This window comes from Ovis canadensis, chromosome 17 (genome assembly GCF_042477335.2).
Source record: "Ovis canadensis isolate MfBH-ARS-UI-01 breed Bighorn chromosome 17, ARS-UI_OviCan_v2, whole genome shotgun sequence".
Classification (NCBI taxonomy): Eukaryota; Metazoa; Chordata; class Mammalia; order Artiodactyla; family Bovidae; genus Ovis; species Ovis canadensis.
This window is the reverse complement of record NC_091261.1, coordinates 23,881,272-23,905,477: the sequence shown is the minus strand read 5'-3', so window position 1 is coordinate 23,905,477 and position 24,206 is coordinate 23,881,272. Positions and strand designations below refer to the sequence as shown.

At 41.2% G+C, this 24,206-nt stretch overlaps 1 protein-coding gene and 1 long non-coding RNA gene across 3 annotated transcripts in view; one reads left to right on the top strand and one right to left on the bottom strand.

Moving 5' to 3' along the window:
• Positions 1-1,843: 1,843 nt before the first annotated feature.
• LOC138422192 (uncharacterized) lies at positions 1,844-4,350 on the bottom strand. Its single transcript, XR_011249786.1, has 3 exons — positions 4,188-4,350; positions 3,372-3,469; positions 1,844-2,631 (listed from the first exon to the last, which is right to left on the bottom strand). It is a non-coding gene; the product is annotated as an uncharacterized lncRNA (long non-coding RNA).
• A 547-nt stretch (positions 4,351-4,897) lies between these two features.
• Positions 4,898-24,206, top strand: part of HHIP (hedgehog interacting protein) — a 110,930-nt gene continuing 91,621 nt past the window's right edge. For both annotated transcript variants that reach the window (XM_069556790.1, XM_069556789.1), the window contains exons 1-4: positions 4,898-5,782; positions 11,771-11,963; positions 18,851-19,007; positions 19,714-19,915. In XM_069556790.1, coding sequence (XP_069412891.1) covers positions 5,501-5,782; positions 11,771-11,963; positions 18,851-19,007; positions 19,714-19,915 — 834 coding nt within the window. In that variant the 5' untranslated portion in view covers positions 4,898-5,500. The remainder of the gene's footprint in view (positions 5,783-11,770; positions 11,964-18,850; positions 19,008-19,713; positions 19,916-24,206) is intronic.

Genomic DNA, 24,206 nt, shown 5'->3' with positions numbered 1-24,206 from the left:
TGTGCCTGGAGAATCCAATGGACAGAGGAACCTGGTGGGCTACAGTCCATAGGGTCACAAAGAGTCAGACATGACTGAAGCAACTCAGCATGCATGCACCTTGTGCTACACAGTGGGTCTTTGTCGTTTATTTCATATATAGAAGTGTGTATCTGTTAATCCCAAATTCCTAATTTATCCCTGCCCCCTTGTCCTCTTTGGCAACCATAAACTTGTCTTCTATGTTTGTGACTCTATTTCTGTTTTGTAAACAAGTTCATTTGTATCATTTTTTTAGATTCTACATACAAGTGATATGACATTTGTCTTTTTCTCTCTGACTTACTTCACTTAGTATGATAATCTCTAGATCAATTCAAGCTGCTGCAGATGGCAATGTTTCATTCTTTTTCCTGTACTTTAAATGGCAAGGAGGACTCACTTAACACACTCCTTCCAATTCATCCTCGGGTCCCAGCTGAAATGTCGTTTTCACAGAAAGGCTCCTTCCAGCCACTTAATCTGAAATAAATGTGGCTTGTTATTCTCCATCTTAGCATTTCTTTCATAGCCTTGAGAAACCTATATGCAGGTCAGGAAGCAACAGTTAGAACTGGACATGGAACAACAGACTGGTTGCAAATAGGAAAAGGAGTACATCAAGGCTGAATATGTCACCCTGCTTATTTAACTTATATGCAGAGTACATCATGAGAAACACTGGACTGGAAGAAACACAAGCTGGAATCAAGATTGCCGGGAGAAATAGCAATAACCTCAGATATGCAGATGACACCACCCTCATGGCAGAAAGGGAAGAGGAACTAAAAATCCTCTTGATAAAAGTGAAAGTGGAGAGTGAAAAAGTTGGCTTAAAGCTCAACATTCAGAAAACGAAGATCATGGCATCTGGTCCCATCACTTCATGGGAAATAGATGGGGAAACAGTGGAAACAGTGTGAGACTTTATTTTTGGGGGCTCCAAAATCACTGCAGATGGTGACTGCAGCCATGAAATTAAAAGACGCTTACTCCTTGGAAGAAAAGTTATGACCAACCTAGATTGCATATTCAAAAGCAGAGACATTACTTTGCTGACTAAGGTCTATCTAGTCAAGGCTATGGTTTTTCCTGTGGTCATGTATGGATGTGAGAGTTGGACTGTGAAGAAGGCTGAGCGCCAAAGAATTGATGCTTTTGAACTGTGGTGTTGGAGAAGACTCTTGAGAGTCCCTTGGACTGCAAGGAGATCCAACCAGTCCATTCTGAAGGAGATCAGCCCTGACATTTCTTTGGAAGGAATGATGGTAAAGCTGAAACTCCAGTAGTTTGGCCACCTCATGCGAAGAGTTGACTCATTGGAAAAGACTCTGATGCTGGGAGGGACTGGGGGCAGGAGGACAAGGGGACGACAGAGGATGAGATGACTGGATGGCATCACTGACTTGATGGATGTGAGTCTGAGTGTACTCTGGGAGTTGGTGATGGACAGGGAGGCCTGGCGTGCCGCGATTCATGGGGTCACAAAGAGTCGGACACGACTGAGTGACTGAACTGAACTGAACTGACTGTAATTATTTAGTCACAAGTTTATTTGTGACCTTATCATTTCTCTTCCTTACTAGATTGTTGGGGCTTCTGAGGTGGCGCAAGTAGAAAGGAACCCATCTGCCAGTGCAGGAGATACAAGATATGGGTTCAATCTCTAGCTCTAGATTATTAACTACTCAAAGCAGAATGTTTGTATTATTTTTCATTACTGGATACATATTGTTTAGTATAGTGCTTGGCACTTTATATTTGTTAAAATAGAATTAAATAGCACATATTTCTGTGAAGTCCAGAAATCCATATATAAAACCGATGCAAATACCCCAAATAGTTTTATTTTAAACATTTATCCATTTAAACTGTACTAACTTCTGATACATAGACAATGGTATCTACTTAACTGTATATACATACACGTATAAATATATATATAATTCCTACATATGGTAATATTTTGAGCTTCATCTATGAAACTAATTTCAATTCGGGTCAAACATTTCATCTTGTGCAAGACACCTAATTTGTTCATGAAAATCTTGAATCCATCTGAGGTAAGGAATAGAAGCTCAGATAGGACTGGGGTATGGGATTGGGATGGTCAGACATGCCACTAGACTGTACAGGGTGCATTGGTGCAAATTAGAAAAAAAAGCCACATCATTTGGCCAGGCACCAACAAACTTGGCTTGGTAAATGGAGCAGGATTTCAGCTCCCAGTCCCTGCCTCAGCCGGATGCCCTGGACTGGGTGCAACCTACATGTAGGTGGCAGTCCTAGAGAGACAGCTCAGTGGTGGTGCAAGCAGATGGTGATCTGGCCACACTGTACAGCTCCATTCCTTTACAGACTGATTGAATTTGTCTGAAGCAGTTTGGTTGGGTAGGGGTCTTTTCTTCTCACCACTTCTGATGATTCAGGTGAAGAAGGCGATCATCCTGATGAAAAACAAGTCCATTTCTCAGGTTCAAGTTCGCAGACGATTGGGCAGCCTCCAGGAGGGCTTCAGTGGTTTTCTTTCAGAAAACAGCTCAATGTTGATTCTTGAGTCTTAAAAAAAAATATGCTTGAAGATCTGGTTATAGATGAGTTTGCTATTTCCCTCTGCAAAAAATGAATCAGAAGTTAGTTCACTTGTATAACACTGTTTGGTGACTATTCAGAAATTCTATCAGTGGCACTGAAAATAAATGCGACTAACTCATCAGTGACCCAAATTATGGATTGTCGTGACTAACAGCAGATGGGATAAATTCTAGCTCCCATGGATCAAGAAGGAACAACTGTGTCTCGTTTCAGTAATCATTTATAAACTATCTTTAACTTAGGGTCTCAGTTTATGATATCTGCATAATTTTCTTAAAACCAAAATTAATTTACTTTTAAATGTCCTTAGTCTTTAAACACAAACCGTAAGTAAGGCCTGTTCCAAAAATTCATCACTTAGGGTGGAAGCTCAAACCACTGAAACAGAATTTTTAAAGGATTTTTTATTTTGGAAAACCAACATAACACTGGTATTTGGGAGTAAAACCTTAGATAGTGGAAAGCAACCTAGACTGGGTCTCTGATTTTTAAACACCTAATTAGATGAGATTGTGCAAATGACTTAATCTTGACAGGATTCCTTTCTAGATTTGTTTATTAAATAAGAGTTTAAAGTCTTAAAGTCTTTATAGCTCTATGATTTATTTTATATTAAAAAGTCTTCAACGGGGCAGGGAGAATGTCAGATAAAGTAGTCTGTGGGATCACAAGGAGCATTTGGGATCACAAGTATACAGAAGTCTTGTGTATACAACAGCCCCTGGGAGAAATGTTAAGTACGTCATAGGGGCACTTACAGTGAGCTCAGGACTGGATTCCACAGCCCAGCAGCTTCTTCTCAGTCATTCTGTCACCTCTTTTGGGAAAAACCTAGTTCCACTAGCAAATTCAGGTCCTGGAAGAGAAAGGGGCAGAAGCCTTATCTAGCCACTGCGACCACTTTAACAATAATTAATCAGTTATCCACACCCATTGTCAAACATTCACATTAGCTTGACCAAGCCTGTGTTGGAAAAGTGAAGCAAATCCAAATATGGCGAACGTTCCTCCATTGCCAAAATGAGAAAACTGCCTCATCTCCTCTTCAGAACCCCTGTACCAGAAAAGAGCTCCCCTTGTTAAACACTCAAGTGGACAGAAAGCACATTTTGTGATGCAACTTCGTAGAGATTCCTTCCGATGCCGACTTGGCGGGGGTCCAGTTAATGTCACATCACCGCGCTCGATAAGGCACAGATCACTTTAGACTTTGCCTAGCTGGAGGGAGGGAAGGGGCTACTCTATTTAGGGACACTGGAAAAGTAGCGCATCCAGCCCCTTGACGCGCGCAAACCTACTACTAATTATTTCTCCAGGGCCTCTGTGTTTACACCCCGGCGGAAATCTCCCCAGGACTTTTTCTTTTCCATTTAAAACGAACGCTGATTCCAATGCCCGCTTCTCCTCTGCTCCTCAACCTGGGATATTCCTCTGTTCTGCAGAAAGCGCCAGCGGGGCCCAGCTACGCTCTAGGGCACAGGTGGGGCCTGGGAAAGGGGTGTCCGGGCCCAGCCCGCCCAGGACCCAGGTGGGAGCAGTTCCCCCAAGAGGCGTCCACACCCCACCCCACGCACAGGCGCTTATGCCACTTCAGGCGCGCGCAGGACTTAGGCAAGGAGAGGTACATCTTCTCGGCACCGACTTCATCTGCACGTTCTCAACGGCTTGCAGCATCTGGGCTGTATCCCCGCCTCTCAATGTGACCCCAGGAGGATCTGTACCGGCGTGAGCTTCACACTGGAAATCGCCAGGGGATGGAGGAGTCGCGCGGGCCAGGGTTGGGGGGGAAGGGGCCGAAACGCTCCCCCACCACAACTCCAGCCCACTCGGCTCACCCTCCCTCCGGGGCAAGGGGCGGGTCGGAGCCGGGGTAGGGGAGGCCCTGGAAGGGTCCCCTCCCTTCTCACTTCCCGCAGCCTGCTCTTCCTCACTTTCTCTCGGCGCCTCCGCGCGGGGTCGTGCGGAGGGGCTGCGTGAGGGGCGAGCAACGGACGGAGAGCCACCGGGCCGCGCGCCCGGGTCCGGAGGGGGGCGGGCTGGGGGGACCGGAGCCGTGCGCGGCCCCCACCCCACCGCACCCGGCCCGAGCCGGGCGGCGCGGCCAGGCGGCGGCCGGACACCCGCGCCCTCGAGGCTGGCTCCGAGGGCTCCGGCGGGCCCTCCCCCGCCGCCCGCCGCCGCGGCCCCTCCCCGCCGCACCCTGGAGGCCGCCGGGGCCGGGGGACGCGCTCGCGCCGGGGCCGCCCCTCCCCTCCCCCAGCCCGGGCGGGGGCGCGCGAGCGGCGGTGACGTCAAGGGGCGCGCGGTGGCAGCACCTCCCCGCGCGCTAGTTAAAAAGAAGAAGAAAAGAGGGAACGAAACATGAGAGGCTGTGTGAGAAGCTGCAGCCGCCGGCAGAGGAGACCTCAGCATCCTCTAGAGCCCAGCGCTGGCCCTGCCTCCGCCTGCCCCGCCGCCGCCGCCGCCGTGTCTGTTCCTGGTACTGTCTCACCTACACAACTCCCGTTACACGGACCAGTGAACCTCTGTGGCCGTCTTCTCCTTCTCTTCTTCCTCCTCTTCCACCTCCTTCTCCTCCTCCCACTTCTCAGCCGCATCAGGAAGCCCCCCACCAGACTGACATTGGCACCACTGCAAACGGTGTCAACCGCACAACTTTATCTGGCTCCTCCGGCGCCCCTGAGGCATCGGGCCCATCGCCTCGTCTTTTATTTTTTGCAAAGTTGCAACGCTCTACACCCTCTCTCCCCCGCCACCTCTCTCTGCCTCTCGAGTGTCCTGCCGCCCCGCAGCCCCCTCCCGGGGCGCCCTAGTGCCCCTGCTGGGCAGTGACCTTCCCCCCCCACCCCCTCCGCCTCCCGCGCCCAGCCCCTACCGCGCGGGGCAGATGATGCTGAAGATGCTGTCCTTTAAGCTGCTGCTGTTGGCCGTGGCTCTGGGCTTCTTTGAAGGAGATGCTAAGTTTGGGGAAAGAAGCGAAGGGAGCGGAGTGAGGAGGAGAAGGTGCCTGAATGGGAACCCCCCGAAGCGCCTGAAAAAGAAAGATAGGCGGATGATGTCCCAGCCGGAACTGCTGAGTGGGGGAGAGATGCTGTGTGGCGGCTTCTACCCTCGACTGTCCTGCTGCTTGCGGAGTGACAGCCCCGGGCTGGGGCGCCTGGACAGCAAGGTAGGCATGCACCCGCCTCGCAGCTGCGAGACTGGCATAGTGACTGGGTGGGGTTCCCTGAGGCTCCGGCGATGCTGGTGGCTGTAGAGGGGCCAAACTTGTCTCCGGGAGTCCTTCTTGATAACTTTCTAAAGCGCTAGCGTGATTCGTTTGTGTGTTCCTCTGGGGTGCGCAGACACCTATCCAGCCCCCAGGAGTCCGCGGGCGGGATGTCGTGCAACATTGCTTGTCTCTGAAAAGAGAAGCCTCTGTGGTACCCGCATTCTGGGCTGGGTAAATATTTTAAAAGAATCGCGAGGAACAGTGTGTTTTGGATCGAATCGGGCATTGGCTGCGGTGAAACTGTAAATGAAGGTGGCTGTGGTTTCCGGTTTTTCTAGAGTAAAAAGATGTGTGCAGTTTTCTCCACGTGCTCGGTGAGAGAGAGAATTGAATCTTAAAGGATGTTGAAGCCGGGTTGGTGTAAGATCCCCAGCCCGGTCAGAAGGCGGGGGAGGTGTCCTGCGTTACAATAGTTAAACAGCAAAAAGGAACTCCTGGTAGTCCAGTTGAGAACCCCAGAATTGGAGAAAGATTTGGCTGGAGCGTGTTTATCGCAGAAAACCGCGGCGATTCTCCTCCTGTCACGTTTTGTAACGTTATAAAATCGGGCTTTCAGTGGTACTTGTGTAGGAACGCCTTCTCTAGGAACTTGTTTTGGGGTTAGTGGCATTTACACTTTCCCGATGTTTTTAAGTTGAAACGAATATGAATATAGTGTTGGCTGGGTGTAAAGACATGCTTATCTGAGTTCTGCCACATCTTTCTTGCCCTGGGTTGCAGTAACGTGTGTTCTCTACTGTACTCCAAGGAAAGACTGAGGGGTTGGGTCATTAACAATCCCTGCCCGTGAAATAAACAATCAGGTGTCTTTGCTCCCCCTCCCTTTCCCCATTTTAGGTTTAATTAAGAATTCCTCTGTTACAACACTGCAGTTGTCAAGGTCTGAGAGACTCTTGGAAAACTTGTGTTTCAGTCTTGCTGGCCCAGGCATTAAAAAAAAAAAAAATACCCAGGCTGAATCTAATTTTTATGCTCAGTTCACGGTAGATTTCACTCTATTCTCATGTAAACAGCTCCTACGAATCAACATATGTGTCTGGGTGGTATCTCTCACTTTGTTTTGTAACAAAAAGCCATATTGCATCATTTAATTTGCTCAAGTCATGCAAATAGGAAAAAATCAATAGGACAAAAAGGGGTCGACTTATCCTCCTCCCCACTAAAGTGCTGCCCACACACAGAGCCCTGTTGCTTATGGCCAAAGAATAACAACAACACCATTGTGTTGGTTAGTTGGTTCACTAATGGGTGAAACTAGAGAACATCATTCGCTTTCAGTCCCCAGCTCTGTCCAAATGTTCATGCCTTTTGAGGGAGCATTTGTCCAACTCCCTCTATTCCCAGCTGAGTGAGAACTGTCTTGCTGTGGGTTTTCAGCTCCAACTCTCTCTTTATTCTTACCATATGCAGCAGTAGTCTGAGATGCAGGGAACAGATATTGCAGCATTTTATTCAAAACAATGTCATTAAGCTCCTGGGTTTTAATTGAATTAAAGTACAAAAATCACTCCATTCACAGCCGCTCCAGGGTTTTTACCAGGAGCTGGACAGAACCAGGAGATTCAGATAAAGATTTCAAAATGTTTGCCATGAAGCCTCCCCATGTGCGATATATGTATGAGTAACCAATGATTCGCAGACCCCTACAATGCTGAACTCAGCCAGGTGCAGGAGGGATGACAACTTTTTCTTGACCAAGTGTAATGGGGAGCTGGGGAAGGGATGGGGGGCTGGGTCTGAGTAGAGTTATAACCCTTAAGAGAAGTTATATAAATTTTTTTTAAAGAAATCATTCTTTAGGAAGCATTCTGCCACGTTAGCGATCCACATTCCTTCTGTTTTACGTGCTTCCAATCTCCAACAAACCCCTACTCATGTGGAAAATGTGTCTGAATTAAAGTTGGTACACTAGACTTTGGCTGGTTCCATTACAAGTGGCTTATAAATCAACAATACTTAAATTGTTCAAATCAGAGATGTAACATGGTTCTGCATGTGCATTCTCGACCCATGTTCGTTCTCAAGTTTTAATAGTTTTTAAAACATGTTATTTTATAATAAACTTCTGTGTTTCCCTTTTTTCCCTTAAGCCTTCCTGGCTTATAATGTATGTTAGGGTCTTATTTCATAATGTGTGTACAGGAGAGATGATGGCTATTTGAAAGGGCCCTTTTTTTTGTTTATGAAAAACAAATTTTTTTCCCCAGAAAGATTTCTGCAAATTTTCATGAAACTACAGGAGTAGCATTTTCCTAAAGGAAGAAACTTCATAGACAAATAGTAGCAAATTAGATAGAATATTGATCATGCTTAGCTGGGCAATTAAGTCCAGTTTCCAGGCTAACCCATTTTCTTTAATATGTAAGGAACTATTGAATGTAATTGAGTTCAATTCTTAGCCACAGTATTATTCGCATAAGTTATCTTGTATTTTCCTTTTTTTGTATATTTTAGTAGTTTTGTGAACTGTAACGAGATGGTTAACTACTGTTACAAATAAGTACTGCTAAAATCTAGAAAGTTATGTTGTCTTAGCAACATTTTTGCAGCTTCTAAATACAAGATGCTAAAAAGATCTAATTCCCATTAGCCAAATTGAATCTGCAACCAACTGAAATACCCCCATTTCTAAAACTTAACTTGTAGCCACAGAGGCATAGAAGCTCCCTCTACCTTGGGTGGTTTCACAGCCAAAGCTGTCAAGGAATGGGTGAAAAGTAATTGTTTTCAAGTGTGCCCTTTTACAATCATTTGTTTGCTCTGGCTCTTTCAGGGACAAAGGCTATTGTTGAACACATCCAACTAAACAAATAACTCATCCTGGGGTCCCTTTAACAGCTGCCTTAGTACAATGATCTATTTACATATTAGCCTAAAATTGAAACTGAACTCTTTAATGACATAATCCAGCACTACAGTCCAGAGACGCATGTGTTCTATCCAACAGCTGAACAACCTTGTAGGCATATGATTTTTAGAAATAACTTTCTGTGTACCAAGTGATCTTAAAGCATCATCTTAATATACTGTCCTGTATTTTCCCCTTTTGTCCCCTCATCGAACCCATGTGTGTGGCTTTTTATCCTCTTTGTTCTGTTACTTGATAAATAAAGAGAAATACAGAAGGTCTCTGTCACCCATTTTACTATTTGTTGATAAGCTGTAGCTGTAGGCCACGCTTCACTGTGTATTCCAGCATTTATCGTACCTTCCTTCTATGGATTTTTACTTTCATGTGGCTAAAGATTAAAGGATGACCTGCCAGATGTTATAAATTAGTCAGCAACAGCCACAGTCATTACTAGGCACACTAATAATGTTTCGAAGTTTTACATGATTTCCAAAGTATATTTAGTTTAAACCGCTATAATTTGATGGTTTCATATATGGCTTTTAAAAATTGAAACAGGAAATTAGCTTAAATTTCTTCTTAAGATTGATGATATTGTCAGACATAAAGTTAAGGCCCTGTATAGACACAGACACATAGACAAAAAAAAAAAAAAAAAGAAGAAGAAGAAAAAGAAAAAAAAAATACCCTATGCACACCAGCACTCATCTGTCTAAAACAGCATTGCAGCTTGGGCTGAGTCAGTTTAATTGACTTCAGTAGGACTATTGGTTCATTGAAACCAAAGCCAGAATGATGGCTCTATCTATCTTCAAATAGGTATTTACACTGCAGACCCCACACAGAGCAAAATGTTACCATCCTGCTGGGCTGGGACAGCGTGAAACTCTACAAAGAATAATATTATACTTGATTTCAGATAATTTATTGAATCCTATTTCTGAAACTTTTGATGAGAGACCTTGTGGCCAGGACACATTCCAAAAATTGTAAAAGACACAATTCTTTAGGCACTAAAAATCAAGCTCTTCCTGGAGAGCAGCTGGGAGTGTGCATGGGAATCATTTTGTTTCAACTATGAACAATCTAAGCTTGCATACTCTCCATAAAACCAAAGGTAATTACATTCCAGTTTGTCAGCCAGCAAGAGAGGTGGCCTCAGCATCCTGCCGTTGTTTTGTTCTTACTGGACTGCCATGTGATAAACAAACTGAACAAACTTGAACAGTATTAATATTGAATAGATCTGGTGAGGTCTGACAGAGTATGGACAACAAAAGACATTTAAAACATTCTTGGAATGCAAATTCTAAGTGTCTGGTCTGTTTCCTTTTAGAAACCTTTAACCATTTAAGCAATTGTCATTTAAATAAAATGATAAAAATGTAAGCATAATTGTAATTATTAATAAAGTTTCTGAATATTGTAGATAGTTACAACTCATCATATGCATATATGTACACACACATTTTTTTTTTTCTGGAACAGGGTAGCTTCTGTTGGACTTTTAATTACTACATGCTAAAATTTCAGCATGCCTTGTGTGCAGCTTTTTTTTCTTTTAGTTGCTTTGCTCTTTCAGATCCAAATTTTGTGATCACCTAGAATGTTTTTATCCTAAAAACACAGAAGCCATATGAGTCACTCAGTTTACTCAAATTAGAACCTAAACTTGTGATGAAATACTTGCTTTAAGCAGTGATCTAGAGTTTAAAATGTTAATTTCAGTTCATAGTTCTAAAGAAATAAGTGTAAACATAGTCATATAAACTGGGAAACTTGAAATTTTTATATGAAATTCTGCCTTATTATGGTGTTTTTAATATGAGAAATCAATGTTTAATTTGACAGTACTATATTTCATGTATCAAATATTGTGCTGATATTCTGTTTTTTAGAGGAGGTCCTGAAATCAGTTTTTTAAAGTTACTTTTAGACAGTGAGATCTATTTTACCTACAAATTGCTAACCTCAATGAATCAGTAGCTGTCAAATTAGTCTTATTGATATAAAAGACATAATAATACTGTATGCCCCTTTTTCATTAAAACTCACTAAATACTATACAAAAACACTTTTACTAAAGTCTTGTGTTTATTCGTACATATACCTGAGGAGCTAGTTAGAAATTTTTTCCTGGCTAAGATATAAAGAATAATAAAAGTTGGTCTCAAACCTCTTTTACTCAACTTCAGGTATTAATTTTGTAGAACACGAAAAGAAGATATTTCCCACACTTTAGAAAACTTTGCCTAGGCAATCTGTAGATTGTAAATTAATTCAAATGAGAACAATATTGTTTAAATAACATCTTTGAGAATCTCATTAGGCATTCCAGGAATGAAAGAGATTTTTACCCAAGATACAAAAAAGCCACGTGTTAAAAAGTTGCTTTACACAGAGTCGGATTAAGATATTTGGAGTTTTCAAATTAAATGTCAGCCCACCAGGCTCCTCCATCCATGGGATTTTCCCGGCAAGAGTACTGGAGTGGGGTGCCATTGCCTTCTCCAAAATATAATTGTCATTTAACTTTTCACACCTGAAGGACAAACAGACTGATTTACATGAGTAAGAAGCCCGTCTGTGCATCCTTACCCTTTGCCCTCCCATCCCAACCCAAGAGATTGCCTAAGTCACTTCAGTCGTGTCCGACTCTTTGCAACCCTGTGGACTGTAGCCCACCGGGCTCCTCTGTCCAGGGGATTTTCCAGACAAGAATACTGGAGTGGGTTGCCCTGTGCTCCTTCAGGGGACCTTCCTGACCCAGGGATCAAACCCGTTTCTCTTACCCGCGTCTGTTACCTGCATTGGCAAGCAGGTTCTTTGCCACCAGAGCCACCTGGGAAGAGGCTGTGCTTATGTCCTTATAAAGGTGCTCGGTGTTATGACTTGGTGATTCTTTGCAGACTACAGCATTGGCTCAGTGAACTTTTCTCTTTCTATGTTGACCCACCCCCCCCCACCAAAAAAAAAAATGACTAAACCTAACTTCGTAGAACTAAACAGAAGTCTTCCTAATTTCTGGCTTTCAGATATTTTCTGTTACCAACAACACAGAATGCGGGAAGTTACTGGAGGAAATCAAGTGTGCCGTTTGTTCTCCGCATTCTCAGAGCCTGTTCTACTCACCTGAGAGAGAAGCCTTGGAAAGAGATCTGGTACTTCCCTTCCTCTGCAAAGACTATTGCAAAGAATTCTTTTATACTTGCCGAGGCCATATTCCAGGTAAAAAAAAAAATGATTAAGTGAAATCAACTACTGCAGAATAGCTTTCCAAGATGCTTATTCCTAAACACTTGCTTCGTTGGTGTTGGTTAAGTTGCTTAGTCGAGTCCGACTCTTTGCTACTCCTATACTATAGCCCGCCAGGTTTCTCTGTCCGTGGGGTTTCCTAGGCAAGAATATTGGAGTGGGTTGCCGTTTCCTTCTCCAGGGGATCTTCCTGACCCAGGGATCAAACCCAGCTCTCAAGGTATTGGCAGGCAGATGCTTTACCACTGAGCCACCAGGGAAGCCCAAATGCTTGCTTTACAAGGGTGTGAAATTTATCTTGCCTTTCCTCTCAAAATACCTATTTTTACCTTGTAATTAACTGTTAAAAACTTATGACCTTGTATTACTGCTAAAAGGATAACTGTCATTTCACCCTACAAACAGTACATTGTTTTGTTGAAGTGTTTTACATTTCTTGTTAAACTGATAATACAGTTGGTAATCTTTACGCATGCTGGATTATTGATACAGATTTCTCACTGGTGTCTTTACTCATCATTGTCGCTATCAAGACAACCTCCCCTTACACACAGTTGATATGTAAAGCACAGTTTGTCCACTGACTTATAAGGTATTTCCTTAAATAAAATTTGAAAGCCCCCCCTCAACGTGTAACACCTTAGAAAGTACTTTTACATATAGTGACTGATGGCCTCTCATAAAGCCTGTGAGGGAGATAGGAAAGTTCTAGTTGTGTCTCTTTGACAGATGAGGAAAATTGAGCCTTGTGTGTGTGTGTGTGTGTGTGTGTGTGTGTGTGTGTGTGCACGCGCGCTCAGTCATGTCCGATTCTTTGCAACCTTATGGACTGTGGCCCGCCAGGCTCCTCTGTCCATGGGATTGTCTAGGCAAGAATACTGGAGTGGATTGCCATTTCCTTCTCCAGGGGATCCTCCTGACCCAAAGGTCAAACCCGAGTCTCCTACATTGGTGGGTGGATTCTTTACCAGTGAGCTACCTGGTAGCCTCAGAAGTTAAACGCCTTAATCCGGTTGTATACAATGAGAAACTTACAGGCGAGATAAAAGTTTAAGTTCTTAAGCTTATAATGTCCCAGATACACATGGTCATATTTTGGACCCTAATAAACGTATAAGTTCTTGGGCACTGATTAATTTTATCATCTGGGCTTGTGAACCCTGGTGGTTGTTGCTTTAGTTGGAAGAATCAACACAGACGTAGAAAAGAATTTAATAAGACAGATTCTATTTAGTTAGTGTAACAAACAAAGAAGTCTACTGATGCTAACAGTTTATAAAACTCAATGGCATTGAAATAAAAGACAAGCTTTAAGAACTGTAGGATGCACTTGAACAATTGTTTTTAAAACTGCTATGCACATTTTACTTTTTTCTCTGACCCAGAAATGTGTAGTTTTTGTATTTTTTTTAATAGAGTGCTCTTAATAGCCTAAGAAAACATTTTGACTGGGGTTGCTTGCTTCCTTTGGTGTACCATAACATGTATCTAAACCCATTCAATGTGAAAATATTATTATTGACTTTATAAACTACAGCCATGTTTCTAAGGTTTGCCTGAAACCAGCTGTTTCTTCCTCTTTATCACATTCCCCAAAGCAAAGTAGAATAGGTCACGGTTGCCTAGATGGCCTGCCGAGAAGTGATAACAGATTAGGTCCACATCAAGGTTTGCTGCAAATTTCCAGTCTGGAAGGCTTGCCTTTACCACTCGAAACTGAAAACGATACTGACACTCAGCGTTTTTATCTCCTTGAGATAAATGCCACTAGGCTGAATTGAGAGACTCGTCTGTGGGGTGCTTCCTTTATTTGGAGTTATTTTAGCTTCCAAAACAAACAAAAAAAAGCAATATCCACTGAAAGAGAGAGCCCGGCAAACAGCTCAGGAGCCAAACTGTAAGCACCTTGCTCCCCAGGTCAACATATGTGGTGACGAATGACAAATTTATTTTTCTCCAAAGTTTGTATATATGTAAAACTGCTGAAGTGCATCAAGATGTCAAGTGCTTTTGGTGGCCACCCAGGCTGCCTTGAAAGATAACCAGATGAAAGCTCCACTCCAGTGGAAGGTGGAGCGGCCAGGGTGATTTTTAGGGCTGGGCCGGCAGGCGTTAGCAGCGAAACAGAGGGGATTCCTCTGCATCCATCAAATGCTAATAATCGCTCTAAATACATGTCCCCAAAGTGAGCTGTAATAACACACTGTTTGTGTCCATCAATTTGTTAGCCAGACTGATCCTTGGCACACAGGTTACCATTTCCTAAAGTATGATAAATCAGATGACAGTCCTCCCCTTGGCCCTGGCCCCCAGCACAGAAGGCTCTTTAGAATTCTAGAGCACTCCTATTTCAGAAATTGCTCAAAAAGTGACTTTGTAATATTTTCACCTTCTTAAGTCTATTTAATGTCATGGTTTGCTCTTCTCTGAAATTCAACATTGTGAAAAATAGCTACTTTGTGATTCTGTTTTTTTTTTTTTAACCTATCCTCATCAGCCTCATCTTTTTGCAAATCAAAAACATGTAGAGGAAGGGACCTTAGATTGCTGAGAAGGGTTGAAAGAGAGAAAATAATTCCAGAGACATCTTCATTTCTTCCCCCATGGCCCAGTACATGAAGAATCAAACACATAAATTATCTATCCCTTTGCTTTACCCTCACAGCTTTAAGAAAGTGCCATTCCCTCTGCACGTCTAGCAATTTTCTAGAAACCTTAATTCAGAAAAATTCATGGTCTGCTTATTTCCACAAAAAATAAAAAAGTTAAAAATCACTGCAGTAAAGATATACTAGAGCTTCATTGATCATAGTATTCTCCAGCTGTGAATTTAGTGACGGCGATAAACTCTTAAAGCTTCTAAAAAATCCCCAAATTTCATTTAAAAAAAAACACACAAAAACCGATAGAAACTCGTTTCTCAATACCATGGGTCTCTTCTTCTGGCTGAATTACGATGAACAGAAGAGATACTCTGCTGTTCACTGAATGATGAGCTAATCAGTGCACTCTGTGGAGAGGATCTGAAAGGGTCCCTCTGGGGTTTTGCTTCTTCCTTTAAATTTACACTCATTACCATGATGACTTCTATCACTCTCGGACTATCATCTCTCAGCTGTAGATGAGGGTTGTGTGAACTGTCTGTACACAATTAGTTCAACTGGTTTAATCCCAATGCTAAAGAGGCCAAGGTCGTGGATTTGATTCCACTGAGTTTCTCAGGTCCACAGCCACTCCTGACCCCTAGTCAGATATCTTATATTGTGTCTCATTAGTGCCCCAGAGAGCAAGCCAGAATGGATGGATTGATACACCCAGATCTACCTCCTGCTCAAAAATGCTTTCCAGTCCAAGCCTTACAGATGGCGGGGTTTTTCCATTTTTTCCTCGTCAATATAAACAGCAGAGAGAATGAGGAAAAGGAGCTTTTCTCTAGCATACTTGCTTAGGGAAAAGCTAGAGCTTAGAAAATGGCATAGAGAATATTTATTTACATGTCCAGTATTTTACAGGGTGCTTTGTGGTATAGTAAGATGGGAGAAGAGTTACAGGTCCAAAAAGTTTGATAAATTATCAGGCGTTATAAGACCATTTCAGCTGCTGGAATCATCAGTGTGCTCCCATCGCTGGTGGACCTGATCATATGATGATAATCAGGGTGAGCTGCACGGCTTCAGTAAAATGCTCTTCAGGGTCTCCTTTTAAACAGAAGGGTACCATTTGCTAAATTGCATCTTCCCAGGAAATAAATGTTAGCCCAGTGTCCCCAAACCAGATCCTCTTTTAGCTGTTCACAGAAAATATATCTTATTCATCACTGTCTATAAAATCAGATCACTTAAGATAAAGTACTAATAAAAGTATTAGATGTTTCCATTCATATTATCATAATTGTCGGAAAATGCCCATATTTTTGTGTAAAAATCCTCTAAGTTGGCTCCCTTCTTCCCACTTAGATTATTCAGTTTGCCTTTAATACTGTAAAAACTTCAGAATAATTAATTGGTGGCATTCTGGTTTTGTTTAATTTGCTAAGAGAGCATAATATCTCTGGAGTGTCAGAGTTTATGAATCTGCACTCATTGATCTTCAGATGTTTCTTTTGAAAACCATTTCTCATTTCCTCATATTTGTCCCCAGCTAATAATTCTTAACAAAATGCAATCAGCTACTGGAATTATTCATTTATTTCCCCTTAAAATGGTATGGGTTTGCAGACTATAATGTTGAAAAACAGATTATTTTTTAAAAATGAACTCAAAATGTTCTCTGAGTTGTACTTTGAAATTTATGTGTGACCCCTGCAGGTAAAACAAAGTTAAAACAAAATTTCTCCTTCACATATTCAGTTATAAATATATCCCTAGTATAGCAGTCTTCCTGCGTGCACCATATTGGCATAGAGAACTTCCTGCTTAAAGGTGAATATATGTCTCTATCTACAGATCTATATCTGTGTTCATATAGAGAGCATCTAGCTCCCCAAAACATCTGGGCCAAAACTGGAAAGAGTTTGATTTAGCAACTCAGTTTTCCTTCCCTTCTTTTTACCTCAGACAGAATTATTTAACACCACTATGCAGTTTTCCTCTGATGCTTAGCCATTAAAGAATGGAAGAGAAAACTTAATTTCTTGCAGACAGTACATTGCTGAAGATGAGTAAATGCTGTTGCAGCCTTCATTCCTCTCCTCAATTTCTAATCCCTGGATTTTTCAAAGAAAGATAACCTCCTTCCAGCTGCCTTAGCCCTCCCAGGGAGCACCCTGCCCAGCTGCCATGGCTCCTTATTCTGCCCATCCCCCACCACACACACACACACACACACACACACTTCCAGACACACACACACACACACACTTCCAGAGAGCACCCTTCCCAGCTACCATGGCTGCTTATTCTGCCCATCCCCCACCACACACACAGACACATGCACGCACACACACACACACACACACACACACGCACACAATGACATCTGCTCTTACTCACCTGCTTCCCAAAGATAAGAAGTCTCCCAATTCTGTGCTTCGTTGCTCAGTCATGTCTGACTCCTTGCATCCCCATGGACTGCAACCTGCCAGGCTCCTCTGTCCATGGGATTCTCCAGGCAAGAATACTGGAGTGTGTTGCCATGCCCTCCTCCAGGGAATCTTCTCAACCTAGCGATCAAACCCAGGTCTCCCGTGTTGCAGGTGGATTCTTTACCAGCTGAGCTACCAGGGAAGCCCTGTTTCCCAATGGGTTAGTCAGGTATTGGCATTGAAGAATCTGTCTCAGAAGTTCAGGGATGATACACTTCACCCACAAGTTAGATCAAAATATATATTATGTTTTAATCCTGTGGGGCCCTCAGATTCCAAGGTTAGTTAGTCTTAGGTTGGAGGGGACTTGGGTTAAGCTCACAGAAAATGAACTTTTTAGTGTCTTTCATATTCCACTGATGGGCCTCACTTGGTTGTCCCCAAATTCCAAGTTCTTTTTCTTACAAATACTTGCAAACTTGCATCCATTATACAACTTCTAAACCTCAGCTACATTACCTGATTACCTGGGAGTACAATAGTTTGATTTGTCAGGTAAAAATCAAGGGATTGAGCATAACTGAAGGTATGAAATCAGAAGCAGGAATTTGAGACAGCAGTAGAGCTGACTCATTGGAAAAGACTCTGATGCTGGGAGGGATTGGGGGCAGGAGGAGAAGGGGACGACAGAGGATGAGCTGGCTGGATGGCATCACCGACTCGATGGACGTGAGTTTGAGTCAACTCCAGGAGTTGGTGACAGACAGGGAGGCCTGGCATGCTGCAATTCTTGGGGTCGCAAGGAGTCGGACACGACTGAGCGACTGAACTGAACTGAGCTGAGAGTCAATTCTGATAGCAATATCATATTTTAATAACACAATTGTCAGATATGGAAGTGAATCTTAGCCATTATACCCTCCCTGCAAAAAAAAAAAAAAGACCTGCCTTATTAACTCAAATTGTAAAAGTAATGTCAAAATTCTTTTTTGTGATAAGGTCTTTCTTATTCAACTTTTTATTTGATAAAAATTCTTACTATGTAAGAAATGAAAAGATAAGTCCTTTCATTCAGATCCCTTTAAGTCTACTCTGCATTTTTGTTTTGGTTCATATTAATTAATTTTTTTTTCAGTGAGGAGTAGTATGTCTGCTCTTCTGTTTGAGAAGATTGAAAGAATATTTTAAAGATTATGTTTGTGTTACAAAATAATCTTCTGTAAGTGAGCAAGAAAAGGCACCAACACATTTGAATATAGAGGCTCTGTTACTGGCATCAATTCATTGCTTGATCATTGCAGGGAGTCAGTCATTTACTGTGGCATATAATGTATGACCTTGGGATAGTAGCTAGATTTATCATTTAATCATGTATGAGTGACAATAGAGTAAGAATTTTAAAATGACCCACACTGGCTCTTGATGGTCTGTCTCTTTCTTGACTGCAATTTGTTTTTCTTAGGAGGTTATTAACATGGTAGGGGAAAAGGGCTGAACAGAAATCAGATGAGTATGAAAGTGTGACACTTGGAAACTGGGAAGGTTTGAAAATAGAGTCAATGCAATTAATGCTGGGTTCATACTAGCTCTATTTCATATGAGCCTTTTAAGACATCTAATACAATATCGTTTCACTTGTACTGCAACTTTAAATGTTTGATTTGAAAAGAAATGGAAATCCCAAACCAAAATCCAGTGTTCTTTCCTTTTATTTTTTTTGTCTATCTATTTTCCTAGAATATTCCTGAAAATTCTTGACCTATATTTTGTCTTTCAAATGTGGTGTTTTTACCATAACACTAAATATTTCTAAGGCATCTTTTTACATTTTTTAAAGGTTTACTTCAAACTACTGCTGATGAGTTTTGCTTTTACTATGCAAGAAAAGATGGTGGCCTGTGCTTTCCTGATTTTCCAAGAAAACAAATCAGAGGACCAGCCTCTAACTACTTGGACCAGATGGAAGAATATGACAAAGTGGAAGAGATCAGCAGGTTCATAAAGATAAATGTTATTTAATCTTAAAAAAAAAAAAACACAAAACCTGACAAGCTTTGTAGTTTTAACAATGAGTCATCTGTGTATGCTCATTCATGTCCAGCAGTGATATCCTCCAGATGTTTGTTTTTTTCTTTTTGGCAGTTTGCTTCTCTAAAATGATACTCGCTTAAATATCTTTAATGCTGAGACTACTAATCTTCTATTGAGCTTAGCTTCTCTATGATTCATGGGAATTTTATGAGTATAGTTTTAAGCTTGAATTGTATGATTGTTGCTAGCTTATGGCACAGTAGAAACATTGAGCACAATTATTATTAGCTAAACAGACTTTTATAAATAGATTTTAGAACTTTCTGAGTACCTTTCTGTAATTATTTAATTTAATTATTTAATTATTGTGAGTTTAATTATTGTGAGTAACGCTGATTTTAATTGGAGTCACTGAAAGATGAGATAGTGAGCTTGTGAAAAATTTAAAATACCTTTGTTTTTGGATTCTCTCCTTTGCTTTCTGATAGAAAGCCTTTTGAGGGGTTTTTTTTCCCCCATTGAAAATAATTTTAGAGAATCAAATTGGGACCTTGGGTTACCAGCCCTTGGTTGATTTCTAAAGGAAATATATTTTGAAAAGGATGCTACATACATTTCTTACCTCCTTCATCTCAGGAAAAGCTTACTGGTTTTCTTTAATTTGTTTAGAAAGCACAAACACAACTGCTTCTGTATCCAGGAGGTTGTGAGTGGGCTGCGCCAGCCTGTCAGCGCCCTACATAGTGGGGATGGCTCCCACCGCCTCTTCATTCTGGAAAAAGAAGGTTACGTGAAGATACTTACCCCCGAAGGAGAAATTTTCAAGGAGCCTTATTTGGACATTCACAAACTTGTTCAGAGTGGAATAAAGGTTGGCTTTTTAAATTTTATTTATCTTTGCTCTGGCTATGTTAATTTTATTTTAGTGTTATCCTCACTAAAGATGTTTCTTCGCAATAAAGGAAAGAATATAGGAGAAAATAAGGAGGCAACACAGGGGAGCAATAATTACGGCCACTAAATCAGGACAATGACATTACATTTTTCATGTTATTTGGTGATGATTAAGCTGTGCAATCAGATTGGTGTTTTGACTTGGTTTCCCTATGTAATTGACATACTTAAAATGATTCTTGGTTTTATAAAATATTTGCTTAAATACTGTTTAACAGGCATTAGAATTGTATATCAGCATCTGCCAGCAGAAACAAAGAGGCCTTTGGGTTATTTTGGCAATTGCAAATCATTCTTTCACTACATCTTTGTTTGACTCTGTGTCATAAGATACGCTATTTATACTGTGATTTCCTTGTACAATATTTTTACAGGTAAGTCAAATATTTTTTCTATAACTAGCCACCTTTATAACATATAAGTGCATCTATTGCCTCCTTTCTTGCTTCTTCAATTTGAATTCTCATGTTCAATAATCTAATAGGTGTGTAAACAAATACTCTCACGTTTTCTTCACAAGAGAGTTCAGTTCAGTTCAGTTGCTCAGTCATGTTTGACTCTTTGTGACCCCATGGACTGCAGCATGCCAGGCTTCCCTGTCCATCACCAACTCCTGGAACTTATTCAAACTCATGTCCATTGAGTCAGTGATGCCATCCAACCATCTCATCCTCTGTCATCCCCTTCTCTTCCCGTCTTCAATCTTTCCCAGCATCAGGGTCTTTTCCAATGAGTCACTTCTACACATCAGGTGGCCAAAATATTGGAATTTTAGCTTCTGTATCAGTCCTTCCAGTGAATATTCAGGACTGATCTCTTTTAGGATGGACTGGTTGGAACTCCTTGCAGTCCAAAGGACTCTCAAGAGTCTTCTCCAACACCACAGTTCAAAAGCATCAATTCTTTGGCACTTAGCTTTCTTATAGTCCAACTCTCATCCATACATGAGTACAGAAAAAACCATAGCTTTGACTAGATGGACCTTTGTTGGCAAGACCTTTGTTCACAAGAAAGTAAGATGATACAATATTAGTAGTACTAAGCTATCAGCAAATTGTGGCATTCTAAAATTAAGACATTTAACAGTTCATGAATGTCTTAGAATGAAACGAATTAAGCATGATTTGAGGAGAATCAGTTGTCTTTTTCATTTTAAACTGGAAAAAATTGAAGGAGGATATATACTCTTCTACTCATATGGTATATATAAGCCCCTTCTTATTTTGTTGAGCTCTATTCAAAGGTAAGAACATCAAAACCAGAAGAAACCAATAAGAAAAAATATAAATATATTCCTGATACCTATCTATTCAGTATCTACCATGTGAAATAATTAAGATGACTCAGAGTACAGAGAATGCCTGTAGTTGGGACCACTTAGCCTCAAGGTCACATTGTGGCGTCATCAGTTCAGTTCAGTTCAGTCTCAGTAGTGTCCAACTCCTTGCGACCCCATGGACTGCAGCACGCCAGGCCTCCCTGTCCATCACCAACTCTCGCAGTTTACCCAAACTCATATCCATTGAGTCGGTGATTCCATCCAACCATCTCATCCTCTGTCATCCCCTTCTCCTCCCATCTTCAGTCTTTCCCAGCATGAGAGTCTTTTCTAATGAGTCAGTTCTTCTCATCAGGTGGCCAGAGTATTGGAGTTTCAGCTTCAACATCAGTCCTTCCAATGAGCACTCAGGACTGACCAGGACATAACTGCACAAAAGAAGACTTAGTACTTCTGGTCCTTTAAAGAAAAGAGCTTTGGCACCACCACACAGATCGTTTGGAAAAGTTGTTTAAATCAGTAGTTTCGACTTTCTCCCAGTAAAATTTTTCATTACATTTCGTAGCACATAATCTAAGTCTCTTAAAATGAGCCATTGCTGTTTTGCACATTGGAGTTCAATAAATACATTCTGAAATGTATTCTGATAACTCACTGACTTATGAGGAAGGAATAAAGATACTGCAGCAAATACATTACTCACTACAAGTGAGGTTTTTTTTCTGACCTTGAAAGTTTTTTCTGACTTTGAAAAGTTAAACATTCTCTCTATAAAATAAAGCATTGGGGAAAGTGTTCTAACAATCATCACCTATAATCCTATCAATTAAAGAATATCACTATTAATATTTTGATATACTTTCTTCAAGTTTTTATATTAAATTAATTTTTCCTGATTGCAAAAGTAACACAAGTCTGTTTTAATAACTGGAAACACAGAAAAATATGTTCTCTAATGGTTTTTTCCTAGGAAACTTTAAAATAAAAATAAGCTTTTATAAAATCTTTTTAGCCTTCATTTTTCACCTAATACTATGTCATGAGAATGTTACCAGATTTGGAAACTTTTCTCAGAAACTTAGTTTTTTTTATGTCTTTTGAGCATGGAATTTCCTCATTAAGAGATATTTAGGATTACCCTAGTATTTTCTTCTTATCACTGTAAATAATGTTTATCATTCCTGTATATATTATTTAACATGATTATGGATAATTTCTTTAAAGTTCACTGATAGAACATTACTGAGTTGAGGGACATACACCATGATACACATTGCCAATTAACTGTAAAATATATCTTCAGCTATTTGAGAGAATAGTTTTCAAATACTGTTTTACTTAAAATGTTGGTATTAAAAGTTCATGTATGATAAAATATAGGTGAAAGAAGTGGGCTCAGAATACTGGAAAATTTTGTTACAGGAAGGAAAACACTGATGTTCTTGTTTCTACTTCAATTTAGCTACCTAAAGAATCCCCTTCTTCTGATTAGAGTCACTTAAGACTCTCTTTTCATTCACACCCATTCATTGGGATCTTCTCTGATATTGAGACATCTCATTATGCAATAAAATAATACAGGCCAGATTGTGACAGCGCCGTGATTCTGCAGTATTTATGTTCTGTAGGCTTCTAGGATTCTGCAGAACCCTGTTGGGCATTCTTTCCTAGGAGAGCTGCAGGGTTTCTCGGGCTTAAAATAAACTTCAAAATCCATTCTTCTACCCATTATGTAGAAATATGTAGAATACATGTGTAGAGTTACATAAAATGACATATTTCAAAGTGCGTATTTTGGGCTCCTTTAGTATTTGGCACTAGTAATATCAGTGAGATAGGAACCTATCACATGGAAATTTGAGTGTGTGCTGTATAGTCAGTACTAAGACCACATCCTTGTCCTCAAGTAGACCCCCAAGTAGATCAGGCAGCAGCATGCCTTTATCTCAGTCTCCTAGGAACCCATCACAAGTCACAGATTGGAAGTCTTAGAAGTGACTGCTGCCGCCGCTGCTGCTAAGTCACTTCAGTCGTGTCTGACCCTGTGCGACCCCATAGACGACAGCTCACCAGGCTTCCCTGTCCCAGGGATTCTCCAGGCAAGAACACTGGAGTGGGTTGCCATTTCCTTCTCCAATGCATGAAAGTAAAAAGTGAAAGTAAAGTCGCTCAGTCGTGTCCGATTCTTAGTGACCCCATGGACTGCAGCCTACCAGGCTCCTCTGTCCATGGATTTTCCAGGCAAGCGTACTGCAGTGGGGTGCCATTGCCTTCTCTGCTTAGAAATGACTACTGTTGGTTTAATGGAATAGATGCCAACACATTCATGAGTTGACTAGACTGCTAGTTTTTGTGGTATGCCCCTCGGATACTTTTGAAATGAAAACAGTATCACAATCATTTCACGGTAATTTTCAGGCTTCTTGATGTGTGAAAAATTAGTGTGTTCATGGCAGTCTTCTGAGTTTCTCAATGATTATTTTGTGTTAATAATGTAAATAGGAATCTTCATAAATTATTATGCATATCACTTCCCTATTCTTTCAGTTTTAAATGTCCTAAAAGAGGGAATAAAGCTGTTTTAACAGACCAAAGTATTGACGGAAATATTCTAATCACAGCATTAATAATAATTCTGTATACTAAACCCAATCTTGGTAGGTTTGAAATAAATGCAGGACAAGCCACAGTGCTGATTCCCCCCATGGTATTAATTAATGACCAATATGAGTATATTAAATCAGACATAAAGAGGAACTCTTGATTATAAGAGTTTCTAAAAGCTAGTGCTGGGTATAAGGGAATTTGGAGTTCCTTTTCTGCTAGTGGTCAATTCAGAATTGACAGGGATTTTTGTCACCTCGTTAAGGGCTGGCCTTTTTGTGGCAAAGAGCTGGACAGTTGATGTCCTTAAATATCTACCAGCCCT